This window comes from Eleutherodactylus coqui, chromosome 1, assembly GCF_035609145.1.
Source record: "Eleutherodactylus coqui strain aEleCoq1 chromosome 1, aEleCoq1.hap1, whole genome shotgun sequence".
In the NCBI taxonomy this organism is placed as follows: domain Eukaryota; kingdom Metazoa; phylum Chordata; class Amphibia; order Anura; family Eleutherodactylidae; genus Eleutherodactylus; species Eleutherodactylus coqui.
In genome coordinates, this window is record NC_089837.1 from 49,546,376 (window position 1) to 49,564,735 (window position 18,360).

Sequence of the window (18,360 nt, forward strand, 5' to 3'; positions counted from 1 at the left end):
GGCAGGTGAAACCCATTAATCGCTTTGGTTAATGTGGCTTAATTGGTAACTAGGCCTGGAGGCAGCCCAGTAAAAATAAAAATTGGTGGAGGTGAAAGTTTCAACGCTTTAATGAGCATTGAAACGTATAAAAATTGTTTAGAAAAATTATATGACTGAGCCTTGTGGGCCTCAGAAAAATTGCCCGTTCGGCGTGATTATGTTAGGTTTCAGGAGGAGGAGCAGGAGGAGGAGGAGGAATATTATACACAGATTGATGAAGCAAAAAGGTCCCCGTTTTGGATGGTGATAGAGAACGATGCTTCCATCCGCGGGTGCAGCCTACGTATTGTTTAGGTATCGCTGCTGTCCGCTGGTGGAGAAGAGAAGTCTGGGGAAATCCAGGCTTTGTTCATCTTGATGAGTGTTAGCCTGTCGGCACTGTCGGTTGACAGGTGGGTACGCTTATCTGTGATGATTCCCCCAGCCACACTAAACACACTCTGACAAGACGCTAGCCGCAGGACAAGCAAGCACCTCCAGGGCATACAGCGCGAGTTCAGGCCACGTGTCCAGCTTCGACACCCAGTAGTTGTAGGGGGCAGAGGCGTCACCGAGGATGGTCGTGCGATCGGCTACGTACTCCCTCACCATCCTTTTACAGTGCTCCCGCCAACTCAGCCTTGACTGGGGAGCGGTGACACAGTCTTACTGGGGAGCCAGAAAGCTGGCAAAGGCCTTGGATAATGGTCCCCTGCCTGCGCTGTACATGCTGCCTGATCTCTGCGCCTCCCCTGCTACCTGGGCCGCGGAAATGCGCCTTCGGCCACTAGCGCTGTCGGATGGGAAGTCTACCATCAGTTTGTCCACCAGCGCCCTGTGGTATAGCATCATTCTCAAACCCCTTTCCTCTTCGGGAATGAGAGTGGAAAGGCTCTCCTTATACCGTGGGTCGAGCAGTGTGTACACCCAGTAATCCGTAGTGGCCAGAATGCGTGTAACGCGAGGGTCACGAGAAAGGCATCCTAACATGAAGTCAGCCATGTGTGCCAGGGTACCTGTACGCAACACATGGCTGTCCTCACTCGGAAGATCACTTACAGGATCCTCCTCCTCCTCCTCCTCCTCCTCCTCCTCCTCCTCTGGCCATACACGCTGAAAGGATGACAGGCAAGCAGCATGTCTACCCTCAGCAGTGGGCCAAGCTGTCTCTTCCCCCCTCCTCCCCATGCTCCTCCCCCTCCTCCTCCTCCTCCTCTGGCCATACACGCTGAAAGGATGACAGGCAAGCAGCATCTGTACCCTCAGCAGTGGGCCAAGCTGTCTCTTCCCCCTCCTCCTCATGCTCCCCCTCCTCCTCCTCCTCCTCAACGCGCTGAGATATAGACATGAGGGTGCTCTGACTATCCAGCGACATACTGTCTTCCCCCGCCTCCGTTTCCGAGTGCAAAGCGTCTGCCTTTATGCTTTGCAGGGAACTTCTCAAGAGGCATAGCAGAGGAATGGTGACGCTAATGATTGCAGCATCCCCGCTCAGCATCTGGGTAGACTCCTCAAAGTTTCCAAGGACCTGGCAGATGGCTGCCAACCAGGCCCACTCTTCTGTAAATAATTGAGGAGGCTGACTCCCACTACGCCGCCCATGTTGGAGTTGGTATTCCGCAATAGCTCTACGCTGCTCATAGAGCCTGGCCAACATGTGGAGCGTAGAGTTCCACTGTGTGGGCATGTCGCACAGCAATCGGTGCACTGGCAGATTAAACCAATGTTGCAGGGTCCGCAGGGTGGCAGCGTCCGTCTTGGAGTTGCGGAAATGTGCGCTGAACCACCAAATTAAAGACATGGGCCAGGCATGGCACGTGCGTGAGGCTGCCGAGCTGCAGAGCCGCCACCAGGTTACGGCCGTTGTCACACACGACCATGCCCGGTTGGAGGCTCAGCGGCGCAAGCCAGTGGTCGGTCTGCTCTGTCAGACCCTGCAGCAGTTCGTGGGCCGTCTGACTCTTCTCTCCTAAGCTGAGTAGTTTCAGCACGGCCTGCTGACGCTTGCCCACCGCTGTGCTGCCACGCCGCGCGACACCGACTGCTGGCGACGTGCTGCTGCTGACACATCTTGATTGCGAGACAGAGGTTGCGTAGGAGTAGGAGGAGGGTGGTTTAGTGGAGGAAGCATACAAAGCCGCAGATACCACCACCAAGCTGGGGCCCGCAATTCGGGGGGTGGGTAGGACGTGAGCGGTCCCAGGCTCTGACTCTGTCCCAGCCTCCACTAAATTCACCCAATGTGCCGTCAGGGAGATATAGTGGCCCTGCCCGCCTGTGCTTGTCCACGTGTCTGTTGTTAAGTGGACCTTGGCAGTAACCGCGTTGGTGAGGGCGCGTACAATGTTGCGGGAGACGTGGTCGTGCAGGCCTGGGACGGCACATCGGGAAAAGTAGTGGCGACTGGGAACCGAGTAGCGCGGGGCCGCCGCCGCCATCATGCTTTTGAAAGCCTCCGTTTCCACAAGCCTATACGGCAGCATCTCCAGGCTGATCAATTTGGCAATGTGCACATTTAACGCTTGAGCGTGCGGGTGCGTGGCGGCGTACTTGCGCTTGCGCTCAAACAGTGGCGTTAGCGACGTCTGGACGCTGCGCTGAGAGACATTGCTGGATGGGGCCGAGGACAGCGGAGGTGAGGGTGTGGGTGCAGGCCAGGAGACGGTAGTGCCTGTCTCCTCAAAGGGGTGTTGGATCTCAGTGGCAGGTTGGGGCACAGGGGGAGAGGCAGTGGTGCAAACCGGAGGCGGTGAACGGGCATCGTCCCACCTTGTGGGGTGCTTGGCCATCATATGCCTGCGCATGCTGGTGGTGGTGCCTCCCCAGCTGATCTTGGCGCGACAAAGGTTGCACACCACTGTTCGTCGGTCGTCAGGCGTCTCTGTGAAAAACTGCCACACCGTAGAGCACCTTGACCTCTGCAGGGTGGCATTGCGCGAGGGGGCGCTTTGGAAAACAGTTGGTGGATTATTCGGTCTGGCCCTGCCTCTACCCCTGGCCACTGCACTGGCTCGGCCTGTGCCCACACCCTGACTTGGGCCTCCGCGTCCTCGCCCGCTTCCACATCCTCTAGGCCTTCCCCTACCCCTCAGCATGGTGTATTACCAGTATTGCAGAAACAGAACGCTGTAATTAAATGTGCCGCTTATTGGCCTGTGGTTGGAGGCTGACTTCGCTTACGGAATGTCAGGAAATAATTTTGCGCAAGCCTGCTGTAACACTTAGCTGGCTGCGTATGAATTTGGAGAACTACTACACCCAGCACAGACCCAGAACACTGAGGACACTCACAGTCAGCCCAAATAGATTTTTTTCCACAAATTTTTTAGCAAAGGCCCACTGCCTATATTCAATCAATAATATGTCTTCTGTCCCTGCCTAAGCGCTTCTGGCCCTGGGGTATGTCACAGAACTGCAGATTGTTGCACTGTGAACTGCAATACAGTGGTGATTTCAGAGCCCAGACAGAGCCAGGAAATAATTTTGCGCAAGCCTGCTGTAACACTTAGCTGGCTGCATATGAATTTGGAGAACTACTACACCCAGCACAGACCCAGAACACTGAGGACACTCACAGTCAGCCCAAATAGATTTTTTCCCACAAATTTTTTAGCAAAGGCCCACTGCCTATATTCAATCAATAATATGTCTTCTGTCCCTGCCTAAGCGCTTCTGGCCCTGGGGTATGTCACAGAACTGCAGAGTGTTGCACTGTGAACTGCAATACAGTGGTGATTTCAGAGCCCAGACAGAGCCAGGAAATAATTTTGCGCAAGCCTGCTGTAACACTTAGCTGGCTGCATATGAATTTGGAGAACTACTAAACCCAGCACAGACCCAGAACACTGAGGACACTCACAGGCAGCCCAAATAGATTTTTTTCCACAATTTTTTTTGCAAAGGCCCACTGCCTATATTCAATCAATAATATGTCTTCTGTCCCTGCCTCCACACTTCTGGCCTGGAGTATTACTGCAGGGCACAATGCTCTGCACGGCCGATATACCAAAAAAAAAAAAAAGTGCAACACTACAAAAAGCAGCCTCCACAGTACTGCACACGGTTAGATGTGGCCCTAAGAAGGACCGTTGGGGTTCTTGAAGCCTAAAATACTCCTAACACTCTCCCTATAGCAGCTCCAACAAGATAGCACTTTCCCTGAGCTATGTCAGAATGCATCTGTGGCGAGCCGCGGGAGGGGCCGATTTATATACTCGGGTGACACCTGATCTCGCCAGCCACTCACTGCAGGAGGGTGGTATAGGGCTTAAACGTCGCAGGGGGAAGTTGTAAAGCCTTCCCTGTCTTTCAATTGGCCAGAAAAGCGCGCTAACGTCTCAGAGATGAAAGTGAAAGTAACCCGAACATCGCGTGGTACTCGTTACGAGTAACGAGCATCTCGAACACGCTAATACTCGAACGAGTATCAAGCTCGGACGAGTACGTTCGCTCATCTCTAGAGGCAGTTCATTCAGCAGGCAGGGATTTTAAATCCCCGGCTGCTGAATACTTCTCACAGCAGTTCAGGAGAACTGCCGGCCGGCCACGGCTGAACTCCGTCTGCCGGGACAAGGTGAGTATATTTTTTTTTTACTTTTTACACATTTCTGGATGAATTTCAGGGAAGGGCTTATATTTTTAAGCCCTTCCCGAAAATTCATCCTGCGCTCGCCGGCAGCCCATTCCTTTCAATGGAGCCGGCTGTATTGCCGGCTCCATTGAATTCAATGGTCAGTGCTCGCTTAATCGAGACGAGTACCGCGTGGTGCTTGTCTCGAGTAACGAGCATCTCGAGCACCCTAATACTCGAACGAGCATCAAGCTCGGACGAGTATGCTCGCTCATTTCTAATGATGACCTAAGCTTGTTCAATACAAGTGTGGGGGGTCCAGATTTTACAGCTTACACTGAAGCAGGATTATTCAGTACAAAATGAGAAATATGACTAGATAAAAAAGAACTCAGATGTTAGCTTGGCATATTGTGCAAGGCTTAAAATTTAAAAATTGGGGGGCGTGGCCTGGATGGTGAGCTGGCTGGTCGCACCTTAACTTAGCTCCCGTCCAAACCTGTCTAGCGACTATAAAACTGGACATCTATTCAGCTTAAAACACGCAAAAACCTCTCCTGAGAACGTCCAACATCAGGGAACATGCCTAGAAGACAAAAAAAGCTGTCACCAAAGAAGCTAACAGACTTCTATGCCACGAGAAGCCGAGAAGAGGATCCCAAAGATGGCGACTCCGGACTCCCGCGCTCGGCAACAAGCAAGAAACACTCTTCCCCCAAGTCGGCTCTGACGGAGGGGGACAGTGGAGGTGAAACCCTGCCCTCAATCCCAGCTGATAAGAGAAAGCTTTCCCCTGCTGTGCCAGACGCGGACCCTCCGGGAAATAATAAAGAAGAGTCCCTGCCCGACCGCTCAAGCCGCGAACCGCGGCGCTTACATCCCGTCAAGTCGCATTTCTTACCGGAGAGTCCTCCTGCCGCCGACAGTGGGACCCGTCTGAAAGAGGGACTCGGAGCGCCCGCCGCTACTTCAGAGATGGCTGCGGAGCCGCCAACGGCTCATCGGGACATCGCAAGTGCTGTAAGTGAGAGAAGCGCTCGCTGCGGCTCTCCCTACCTTCTGGATGCGGCGACATACTCATCTCCTCCACGGCTTCCCGGTCCTGCCGCTGGAAATCAAGACCAGACCCAGAATTTGCAGGTGGGTGAACGGGGTCTCCCAGGGCTAGCTCCAAATGAGAGCATTCTTCACCGGGCAGCGGCAGCCATAAATTTAAAGGGGCAGTCCCCCCCACCCCACACAGCCCATTCTCCCAGCGGAGCTCCACATTGCAGAGCACTGCAGACTGTTCTGCTGGGAGACTACCAAGAAACCACAACAGCCAACCTAAACAAAAGGGAGGCAGGGGCCCTGTACATTACAAGTCACGACCTACAGTACAATGCAGGAAATGCCACCAACCTGCTGACACCCCAGGGGAGTTGTGGGGATAGGGCAGTCAGCCCCCCAGATGCAAGTTCTCCCCCACCCTCCTCCCCTACGGAAAGTCCACCGTTATACAACCCTACTAAAACAGACAAAAGCCTTCTGGGCGGGTCCCATGCAGGATCCTCCGATCCCTCCCAGGCGGCCGGAGGGCCTACAAACAACAAAAGAGCACTAAAAAAGCCCCACCAATCCCAGAAATGTTGCAAAACAACAAATCAAACGGCGCCAGTCCGCTAAAGCAACGTGCACGCTACTCTAACGATTCAGAGTCAGTATCTGATATGTCACTAGAAGACATACCGGCTCACAACTATGCAGCTTCAGAAAGATTCATGAAAGAAGCAATGCTGGCTCTGCAGTCCTCTATAAAAAGAGACATTGCTATAAGCCTTGCAGGCATAAATGCGACAGTTGAAGAACTGGGAGTTTGCGTGGACCATACAGAGCATAAAATGGGAGACTTTGCTTCGGCCCATAACTCACTGGTGGATTCACATAACTCTCTGGAAGAAGAGGTGGAATCCCTGCGCAACAAATTAGCAGATATTGAAGATAGAAATCGTCGGAACAATATCAAATTCAGAGGCATTCCAGAATCGACTCCTACCTCCGAGCTCATTTCCTTTCTCCAAAGCTTAATCCGAGCGGTCATTCCACAGTGCTCCCCAGTTGACCTCACTATCGACAGGGCCCATAGACTTCCTAGAGCCCAATCTATCCCGTCCTCTTACCCCCGAGATACAATTGCTCGGATACATTTCTTTCATATCAAAGAACAACTCATGAAAGCTTCAAGACAATTAACCAAGCTCCCAGCTCCTTTCCAGGACATTTCACTTTATGCAGACCTCTCCCAAATCACAGTATTAGCAAGAAAGAAACTCAACCCCATATCCTCAGTCTTAAGAAATCACAATATAAGATACAAATGGGGCTTTCCAACTAAGATCATCATTGTAAAAAATGGGAGAACCCATGTAATCTCTACCCTGGATAAAGGCATGGATCTTCTGAAAGAATGGAACATTCCTTGCTCATCACGGCCGAACCAAGGTCAATCCAAGAACAACAACTCTTCTCCCAAGATTGCGCAGGAGTGGAGAGAAGCAACCTAGAAGCCTCAACTTGCTGAACACTGGACCCTGAGTACAGGTTTTGTCACATGTATTGCAGATATTCCCCGAGTCTGCGCAGTTTCAACCTACTGCACGTTTATGCTTTTGTTTTTCTTTACAAATGTTTTAATGTTTTTTATCCCCTACAAGGTACTTAACTTTTGCTGTCCTGTGAATTGTATACCACTGACAAAAATTAATATTTCCCGCTGTTTTGGAGTTGCTTGGTGCTGGGATGCGGCTCCCTCGATGCAGACCCTTGATAATCTAAATGGCGTTAAAAATTTTGTCTCTTAACGCAAGGGGTCTGAACAGCCCCTTTAAAAGATCCCTCTTGTGGAAGGAAATTAAAAGATCCAAAGCAGAGGTGGTTTGCATCCAGGAAACCCATTTTCAAAAATCTGACACTAATAGATTGAATAACAAGGACTTTCCTCATATTTTCTATGCAAACAGACCAAAGAAAAAAGCAGGAGTCCTTGTTGCAATCAAAAAAACCGTTGCCTTTCAGCTTGTTCAAGAGGTCCTAGATGAGAGAGGTAGATTCGCCGCTTTAGTATGCAAGATTAATAATGTGACATTCACTATAGTGAGCGTGTACGCGCCCAACACTGCACAAATGGCCTTCTTAAACTCTGTCCTTAAACAGATCTCACAAATAGCGAAAGGCAAACTTGTATTGTGCGGTGATTTTAACACCATCCACAGTCCAGACTTGGACTCCACGTCTAAAAGCGCCAGGTCTCCCGCTTATCTCTCACAGTGGCTCCGCAAGGAGGACCTGTACGATGTGTGGCGATGCAAACATGCGTCTGAAAAAGATTTTACGTTCTTCTCACACAGACATAATACCTACTCCCGCATCGACATGTTTTTAACAACCAAATGGCTTTTGCCTCTGGTTGAAAGGTGTGAGATAGGAGTTATTTCCTGGTCTGACCACGCCCCAATTACCATGACTCTTCGCTTGTCCCCCCCAACCAAAAATACTTTCATTTGGAGAAACAACATTCATGTAATGTCCTTAAAAGACAACATCTCAACAACTGAAAAGTTGCTTTCTGAATTCTTTGCCTTAAACGCCCTTCCCTCCACCAACCCAGCCACTCTATGGAATACACACAAGGCATACATAAGAGGCCTTCTCATCCAACAAACGGCCCATTACAACAAGCAGCGCAACGCTAGGACAAATGACCTACTAACTAAGGTATCAACTCTAGCCGAAATTCACAAAACAGACCCTTCCCCAACAAATTTACTCTCACTAAAAAAAATAAGAACAGAACTGCAAGCCCATCTAGCAATAGACTACGAGAAACACATAAAAAGACTCAAAATGCAACACTACTACATGCATAACAAGGCAAGCAAATTAATGGCCAACAAGGTTAAAGCAATGAATGCAAACGCAAGAATCCCCTTCCTAATATCCCAGACAACTAAAAACAAAGTCTATAGCCCACAAGAAATTGCCGACGAGTTTAGTAACTATTACAAAACGCTATACAACCTAAACAAAGATAATGACTCCCCCCAGCCCAATGAGGAATCAATCAACTCATTTCTTTCTACACTCTCTCTACCATCCCTTTCACAAAAACAAACTCAACAACTAAATCTCCCTATTACAACCCAAGAAATTGACCAAACTATCTGTTCCCTTAAAAAGGGTAAATCTCCAGGGCCGGACGGATATTCCAATGAATATCTTAAAATATTTAAACCGACCCTACTCCCACATATATGCAATTTCTTTAATAACATAATGTCATCAGGCTCAATCCCCCCGGAGAACTTAAGGGCAACAATAGTTACCATTCCCAAGGAAGGGAAACCCCCCGAGACCCCAAGCAACTTCCGCCCCATCTCTCTCCTCGACTCAGATATCAAATTATATGCAAAAATAATCGCTAACAGGCTTCTTCCCATTTTACCCCAACTTATCAAAAACGACCAAGTAGGATTTACAAGGGGACGCCAGGCTCCAGATGGAACAAGACGACTGATTGATCTGATCGCCAAAATTGGCCAAACGCGAATGCCTTCTCTGCTCCTTGCTCTGGATGCGGAGAAGGCATTCGACAGGGTGCACTGGGGATTTATGCGCCACACGCTAGAAAAATTTGGCCTTTCAGGGCCGATTCTGTCAGCCGTGTTGGCTCTTTATTCCGCTCCCTCAGCCTCCGTGCTATCAAACGGGGTCCTATCTGAGCCATTTCAGATTACAAATGGCACACGCCAAGGGTGCCCTCTTTCCCCTCTGGTATTCTCAATGCTGATAGAACCATTAGCGGAGGCAATTCGGATAAACCCACAAATAGAAGGCATCCCCATAGGAACAAGTTCTCATAAAATCAACCTTTTTGCCGACGATGTGATTCTAACTCTGACAAACCCAAAAACGTCACTGCCCCAGGTCATGTCCACCCTGCAACTATTTGGCTCTGTTTCCCTCTACAAGGTGAACCCCACCAAATCACAAATGATGGGCATTAATCTAACTAGGCGGGAAGAAAACTTCCTAAAATCTTCATTCCCATTTCAGTGGTGCCCTAACTCTCTCCCCTACTTAGGAATCGCCCTAACTCCCTCAACTGACGACCTACTATCAGCAAACTTCCCTTCTTTGAAGACCTCAATTCAAAAAGAACTAGATCGCCTCTCCACATACGAGCCCAGTTGGATGGGCAGGGTGATACTGTACAAAATGATTATACTTCCCCGAATTTTGTACTACTTTAGGACTATTGCGGTACCCATCCCGGACTCCATACTTGCCCTATTTCACCAGCAAATGTGCAAATTTATATGGAGAGGGGCAAAACCCAGAGTGGCATTCTCTATCCTAAATAGGCCTCTGAGATTCGGAGGACTGGGTATTCCCAACCTCCGAAATTACCATAAAACCTTTTTAATTGACCAGACCAGACACTGGTGTAATACGGAGACAGACAAAAAATGGGCGACTATTGAATCAACCACAACAGGAGCTCCCAAATGGAAGGCCTTCCTCTTGGCCAACTCAATGCAACCACAAAGTGACCCACAACTCCTCCCGTCAGTGAAGGCCTCCCTAAAAGCATGGCATACAATAGGCGATGGTAGAAACGCAGAACAAGGCACAACAAAAATTCCTCTCCCACTTCGCACTCTAAGTCACTTAGTCCCTGATCTCTCCTTGCACAACTGGCCACATAAAGCATCCATGACTATTTCGGACCTTTTCCAGGGTAGCAACTTACTCGACTTTCGACAGATACAGGAAAAATATGCAGTTCCTCCCTCAGAATATTATACATACCTCCGTATCTGCAATTACTTAAAAGCTCATAAAGCTACCTCCATAACCCTCCCAGACCCTCTCAACGACCTGCTAAACGCAAAAATAGCAACACATAAAAAACTAACAAAAACTATCTATACTTGTCTCTCTGGCATCCAATTTTTTAAGAAAACGATAAATTTCCTTAACTGGGAAAAAGACTTAAACAAGAAATTCTCTCAAAACATGTGGTGCGATGCCCTTAAATGGGCCCATAAGTCTTCCGCTTGTGCCTCTCACTGGGAACAATACCAAAAACTTATAACCAGATGGTATTGCACTCCACTAAGATTGGCACAGATGAAAAAAGACATATCACCTCTTTGCTGGAGAGGCTGATCTTTACTCCACATATTCTGGTCCTGCCCCCGTATACGCCAATACTGGACTAAAGTATCACATTTTATCTCTAACCTCCTGCACATACCAAACAAACTAGAACCTGAACTTGCCTTGCTTCTAGTAGGTATAGGAAACGGACATAGAAACTACAGAGTAATAATTTCTCATATATTACATTCATCGCGGGGCCTCATAGCGAGAAATTGGAGATCCAAACACATTCCATCTATCGAAGAAATGCAAGATATGGTGTCATTAAACTGTGTAAATGAGAGAATGATAGCTCATCAGAGAGACACTCTACCCCAGTTTCGCAAAAACTGGTTAATATGGACTCAAGCAATGAAAATGCCTATGGGCTATGACTAGTCCGGTACTAATCCCCCCCTTCCATTAAACACATCAAATGGCCTAGGGAGACGCGAACCGTCTCATCCCCTACTATAGACCCTATATTTCCGCTGAGTCGGCGAGAATAGAGATTCCATAAGAACAGCACTTAAACCTACAATGTTATTGATCTAAAGTACCTTAAAGTTAAGATTAAGTTTATTCCCTATTGTCCCCTCCTCCCCTGATTTTTCCACGCAACTTTCCTTTTTCCCCTCCCAGGAATAAGTTGTAATATGCTACACTGTAAAATATTGATGGCGAATTTAACACTTAATTCTTGTACTTGTTGTATGAATCAAATGCCAATAAAAAATTCCTTGATTTAAAAAAAAAAAATTAAAATTTAATGCTATTGCACAGATACAAAAATACTGCGTAAATGAGAAAAGTAACCAATAGCCAGTAAAGCTTCAATTAGACATACCTAGAGGTTGCTGGGAGTTTAGAGGATGTGATGCATTTGAGTAAGGAAAATGTGAATGGAAAAATAGAAAAGGTAAATATGAAAGTGGAGCAACAAAGCATTAAAGGAATAGACCCCCAATGATATATTACATGTCTCAGTTAGGTCATGCAATTTAGAATCCTTTTTCAATTTGAAATTGTGTTTAAAAATTGCCTGTGTGTCCGGAAAATTTTCAAAAAATGTCAAAATAATGCCATGTTTTATCAAATTTACAAAAACACTAAAAATATATCTTGATCATTTTAAAACTTCTAGTACTTGTTAAAATTACTAGAAAATAATTTCATCCTTTTGGTAGCTGACAGCAAAAAGATTCTGATATAGAGGATATATAAGGGTGTTGTACAGCAGGCCATGGACTATCTTAAAATGGTCATTCCAACTGCCTAACTCCTTTTGCAAGCCATGCAGCTGTGGTCCCCAATATATGTCTAATGAATGGGTGATTAAAAAAATATTCTTCTTTGCAACAATTCTCCATTGCTGCTGGGTAATAATCCATACCGTATGCTCTGGCTTTACAATGTCATATGTCTTGTTTGGTATCTGGGCAGGGGTAGTATTGATCAGATAACTTCTTTATTAAGGTATGTCGACAAGTATTACTACACTTTCAATGTTTTCTGGATAATTTTACGTGCTCATTTATAGTCTCTGACAAGTTTTCTTGAATCACTGACATAGGGGACCTATGTAATCCCGTTATTGTCATCTGTATTGAGAGACAAGACACAGTTTGAGAAACCAGAAGAGTTTTACCCAAATCATTTTCTTGATGCCAATGGAAATTTCATGAAGAAAGACGCCTTCATGCCCTTCTCTGCCGGTAAGGAATATTAATTATATATGAAATACAAAATAAAATACATCATGCCATTGATTTCTATTGGAACCAAAGGTGGAGGAGAATCCATCTACTTTATCCTTAATTGATGCCACTTTTGTACAACTATACAACACCAATTAAAGGGTCTAGTTCACCTGACAAATGCCAGTAGTATGACATTGGTCATGTGCTGCACTACTGGCATTATTGCTCTGCAATGGGAACTATGATGTCAGTAGTATTCTAAATAACTACTAAAGCCACTGATGGGTTGCAGTGGTCACACGGGAACAGAGATCAGGGGAAATCGCCAGAGCGTCAATTGTTGGATTGGTGAAGATTTAAAAAGCTTTGTGGCTTTTTTTTTTCTGTGCTATAGCATTTTCAGCTTTTGTTCTTTTTTTTGCCAGAAACCAGATATGCTGCATTATATGTACACCAATATTGTGGAGCTTAAAAATATAACTTTCTGTGCTAAAAGCAAATTCTTGTATAACTCTTAAGAAAAATATAAAAAGTTAGGACTATGGCATTTATCAAATTGCTAATATTTCCTTTTAGCTTCTGAGCTAAAAAAAAAGTACTCTAAAGAGTACTTTTTATTCCTAAAAATGTGCTGCTTTTTTTTTCCTTTATACTCTACATTGTAGATTCATGTTGAAGATATGGAAACAATGGAGGAATACATATGGAATTAAATAGCAAACAAAAAGTGTTAAGCAAACCAGAATGTTTTATATTTTAGATTCTTTGCACACTCTTGGCATTCTGTCAATCAACTTCATGAGGTCGTCACCTGGAATGGTTTTCCAGGAGTCTTGAAGGAATTCCCAGAGGTTCTGAGCATTAATTGGCTTCGTATTTTCAGGGCTCCTTCACACAAGCGTTTTATCGTGGCTATTTTGCAGTGATAAAATGCTGGCCAAAAATCGTGACCATCTGAAGCATTAAATTCCAATGTACTCGTTCAGATGGGCGGGTTTTTTTTGTGGGTAAAATTGGATGGACGGAACAGATAGCACATACGGTGCGCATTCCGTCTGGCCGCTTTTACGCTGACCGGAAAAGATAGGTCTGGATCAATCTTTTGCCGGAATATGCTGACCGGTCCCATAGACTCCTATGGGAGTTTATAAGAGCTGCCAGAAAAGGGAGGTGGGAGGGAGTTCAGCAGCCACTGCGCTAACCTCCCTCCCCCTTTCCCTCCACCTCTCTGCCCCATGCCAACTGAGTGGGAAAGGTGGGAAATTAGCACAGTAGCTCCCATCCCGTCCTGCCCCCTTCTTTTACCAGCAAGGGGCAGAGAGGGGGGGGGTGGAAAGGAGGAGGGAGTTTAGCAGATCTAAACTCTTTCCCCTGCCCGAAAGTATTCTGACTATTCTGAGTTGAGCGAACGTACTCTGCCAAGCTTGATGCTCGTTTGAGTATTAGCGTACTCGATGGTGCTTGTTACTTGAATGAGCATCAAGCCGTGTTCGACCCTGCCCCAGTTTTTGGCTCCTCCCCGCTGTGACGTGCCTGTTTTGGCCCCTCCCCGCTGCGACGCAGCCCGCCAATGGCAAATGTTTTGTCTGGCAGGCAGGAAGGACGGAGGGAGGGAAAGAGAGGCTCAGCACCCAGCGTCCCACATACAAAAATGCTTGAGTCTCCCATTGTAGTCAATGGGGTTCGTTACTCGAGTAGAGCTCTCGAATATTACAAAAAGCTCGACTCGAATAACGAGGACCCGAGCATTTGGGTGCTCGCTCATCCCTAATTCTGGCCTGCAGTGTATATACGCCACATCCTGGACATCTAAATTGGCATTAAAATGGGAGATGTAACTGCGTCTGCCTCTTGCTCATGTGCTTTTCGGCCACGTTGTGGCATCCGTTTGAAGGAGCTGTCACTCTGCAGTCTAACTTATCCCAAACCATCTCAATTGGGTTTAGGTTGGGTGACTGTGAAGGCCTTGTCATCTGACACATTCCTCTCCTTCTAGGAGAAATAGGCTTTAGGGCTTATTTACACAAGCATATATCAGCTGTCACCCCCCCCACCCCCTCCCTTCCCCTCACTGGTGGTTTGCAATGGGAGTGGGCAGGACGGGGGGGGGGGGGGGGAGAGGAGGGTCAGAGCTTAGCTCTCCCGCTCCTCCCATTGCAAACACCAGAGTGGAGGAGAGATGCAGAGAGCTGGTGAGTGGGAGGGAAGGGGGAACTGCTCAGATGGAAGCGTATATCGGCCGGCCATGAAAACGTTGGCCGCTTTACGCTCATATAAATAAGCCCTTACATAGTCTGGAGGTGTGTTTGGGGTCATTGTGCTTTGGCTCCATTTTCCTGCATTTCTTTTTAAATGGAAAAATAGAGCAGATTGCAGGCTTTTTTCTGCTAGAAAAAAAACCTGATCTATTACAAACAGAAAAGAAAATGCTGATGTGAACGAGCGCTCATCCATCTGCTGATCCACTGTAGCTTTCAATGCACAACCCTGAGAAAATCCTTGCAAACTCATAGGGGACATACAAAGGCCAGCAAATGTTGTCATTGATCAGACTGCCTCACACAAGTCACCATACTGCCCTAAATTACATGTCCTGTTCTACAGCATTTTCCGGCTTATTAATGAGTTCTGCTACTTGTTATCCCCTTTTAGGTCGGAGAGTCTGTGCTGGAGAAACACTCGCAAAGATGGAGCTCTTCATCTTTTTTACAAGCCTGCTACAGAAGTTCACCTTCTGTTTACCTCCGGGGGTGACTGATGTGGACCTGTCATCCGTTGTCTCAATAACAAATGCACCAAAACCGCAAATGATATGTGCATTATCTCGCTTTTAAAAAATATGTATATTTGTTAGTATGTGGTGATACCGATGCTATAAAATGCACTAAAACAACATCACAATATAATGGAGGACTTTTTTTTTCACCTGTTCACTAATAAAAATGTCTAAATAAATTTATCAAAAAGATTTCTATACTATTATTTAGACTATAATTATACGCAGCAATTAGAGCATATATTTTGGATTTTAACAAAGTTGATTTTTTTTTTCATCTCTACTTTTCAAAAGCCAGAATTGCTTTTATTTTATCATCTATGTAGCTGTATTAGGACTTGTTTTGTTTCATGGCAAGCTGTGGTTTTATATGTACTCATTTTTATAAATTTTATAATTTATTTTTTTGGGTGGTGGGAGGGGCTGGGTGAAAAAACATAGCAAATCTGGGACAGTCCAGAATTATAGCAGCTGTTCTACCATCCTGGGATACAGGAGACATATCTTGCCCTCCCCTATGTTGATCCCCTTCCATTTGCTCCCAAATCTCAATGTAATAGTAGCACACCTGTCATGGCCTGAATCTGGTAGGGTTAACTCGAGGGAAAATATTGGATTAGTTATAGCTGTGGTGCTTGTCACCCAATACAGCCCCAAGCACTGACGCCACTAACAGATACACAAGGCATATGATAAGGATTGCGAATGAATAAATTTGTGACGCCAAGAAATACGTGTACATGTAAGGGAGAATAACACCAAGAATCAACTCTAGTAAACCAGAGACACCAAGTTTACATAGAACTGATAAGGAAATCATATGCCAGTACAGATGATTCAAAAGATTAAAAAAAATGGTTTGTATTGAATTTACAAAATATTATTAGAAATATGTAGAAATATACAGATAAAATTGGACAGCCACATAGACAAAATAAGGGTGATTAGCAACCCTTAAGGCTCTGTATACAGGACCCGATGTTATAGAGGGGAAGACCTTAAATTTCCTTGGGGAACTGGAGGATCCCTAGTCTCGACTGTGAACGTATGGAGGGGATGAAGGCACTGCACCACCCCACTAGTCTTCCTTTCTATTCACTGATTGCACTGTGAGTGGACCTATAAGTAGTTTCACCCCGCTGAATTACAATCTCCTACTCAGCTGATGCCATTATTGAGCCCCGCTGCCGACCACCAACAGACGTCCTCTCACAACTTCTGCCAGCTTCTCTGCTTTCTCTGGTACCTCTTCTCCTTCTTCTCTGAGCTGTCACTCTCTGACTTCTCTGTTTCTTCTGTCAGCTGTCTCTTTCTCTGCCTCTTCTCCTGTCAGCTTCCTATGACACTGCTCTGCTTTAGCTGTCAGCTGTTTTCTCTCTCCTCTTCTCCTGCCACTCTCTGTCCCCTGCAATGGTCACCTCCTCCTCCCTAATTTTTCTTCCTCTGCTCTTGGCCTCCTTCCTCTTCAATAAGTAGACTCCTTTGCCTAACTGACAACGTATGCCCACTTAAAATTACTCTGACATCCCTAGCCTCCGCCCCCTGACTCTGCCACCACCAGACTCCACCCCCTCCTGCTTCAGAACGGTCACTGTGACTAGAAAAACCTGATAGCGGAAAAAACGAGGGGGGTTCTCCCACAGGGCACCTCCACTGACCCCAGAGGAATATAGAGGTCCCAGGGACTTACTGACCCCCAAAAATACCCTGCACAACCTTTGGGGCCTCTACACACCCACTGTTCCATATTCTATCTTTATTCCTCACATGAACTTCAGTAGCGTTCTGTTTATAGACTCCTCCCCCTTACTCTGGACACACTGTACTCAGGACATAAGGGCAGGAGTCTGTACAGTCCACTACTGTGTGTTGCCGAGTCTTGTGTGAGGGAGAAAGATAGATGTTCTGCAGTTCTTCTATTTGAATGAGGTTGAGAAGAGGGACCTGGTGAGAGGAGGGCTCTAGAGGTGGGGCCACAGAAGGGGGCAATATAAGTGAGGTCACAGAAAGGCGGCACTATAAATAGGATCAGAGTGGGGGCAATATTACTTTAAGGAATCTCAGTGGGGTCATAAGTACTATGCCAGGATTACTTACAGGTTCATTCAGGATATTGGCAGGATGGGTTGTGGCTGGTCGTGGCGGTTTGAACCCACATTGAGAAGACTGACTAATGTCACCAACCAGAGAAGACAATCAATATGATCACTGGAGGTAACTGCACTTTAATCAATATCACAGTACAGCTTGTAGCTGACTATTATTTAGAGATAATACCGAGTGCGGTTCACTGAGGGACATTACTACTGTGAGGGGATATAAAGTGTGTGGCTTAGCACAAAATGGGCTTAGCATAGTAAAAAATGTTGCCACAATGCACTGCGTGTGCCACAAAATGTGCGCTTTTCGATGTTCAAAAGTTGAGAGGTATGCCTGAGGAGTCTTTTGTCCAAGCTAAATAGGTCCAATTGTTCTAGCTATCCATTATAAAGGCCCATTTACATACAAAGATAATCTTTCAAATGACTAAAAAAATGTAGCTATCTTTTTGCATAAAGAGTTAACACTTTATCATCTTCATTTACATGTAAAAGGGCCACCAGGAGCTATTTGCAGAGCCCAGCAGGCTCCCTGCGGAGATACGAGCCTGTCATCTACTGTGAAATAAATATGTTTGCTTTATCTCCAGTAGTTGCATGATGGATTTTAAGTTCACCTTAAAATCATTGTTCAAACGAAAAATACACAATCCCCACATTTACATGCAACGATTATCGCTCATTTTCAGTCGTTTGAACGTATTTTGATCGATAATCATTTTGTGTAAATGGGCCTTAAAGGAGAACCCTCCGATTCCAATAAGAAGCCAGAAGAACTGGAAGAACGATGGTCCTGCAGAACAAGTCAGACCTGAATCTTTGCCTTGTCTGAAACTTCACACAAATTATACCTCTGTCCTAAGCAAAGGTCCAAAGGGACCTTTCACACGGGACAGAATAGGCTACATGTCGCACTGCAAGCCACGGTAAATCCCACATTAAAATCTATTTGTGGATTTTAGTGTTGACTTCCACAACTGTGGATTTGGTTGCATCCTGCAATGCAATTCTGTC

At 46.3% G+C, this 18,360-nt stretch overlaps 1 protein-coding gene across 1 annotated transcript in view; it reads left to right on the forward strand.

The window, feature by feature from the left end:
* Positions 1-15,305, forward strand: part of LOC136620571 (cytochrome P450 2K6-like) — a 48,578-nt gene extending 33,273 nt beyond the window's left edge. Inside the window, exons 8-9 of the mRNA XM_066595422.1 lie at positions 12,345-12,486; positions 15,124-15,305. Of these exons, the coding sequence (XP_066451519.1) occupies positions 12,345-12,486; positions 15,124-15,305 (324 nt within the window). The remainder of the gene's footprint in view (positions 1-12,344; positions 12,487-15,123) is intronic.
* The last annotated feature ends 3,055 nt before the right edge of the window (positions 15,306-18,360 follow it).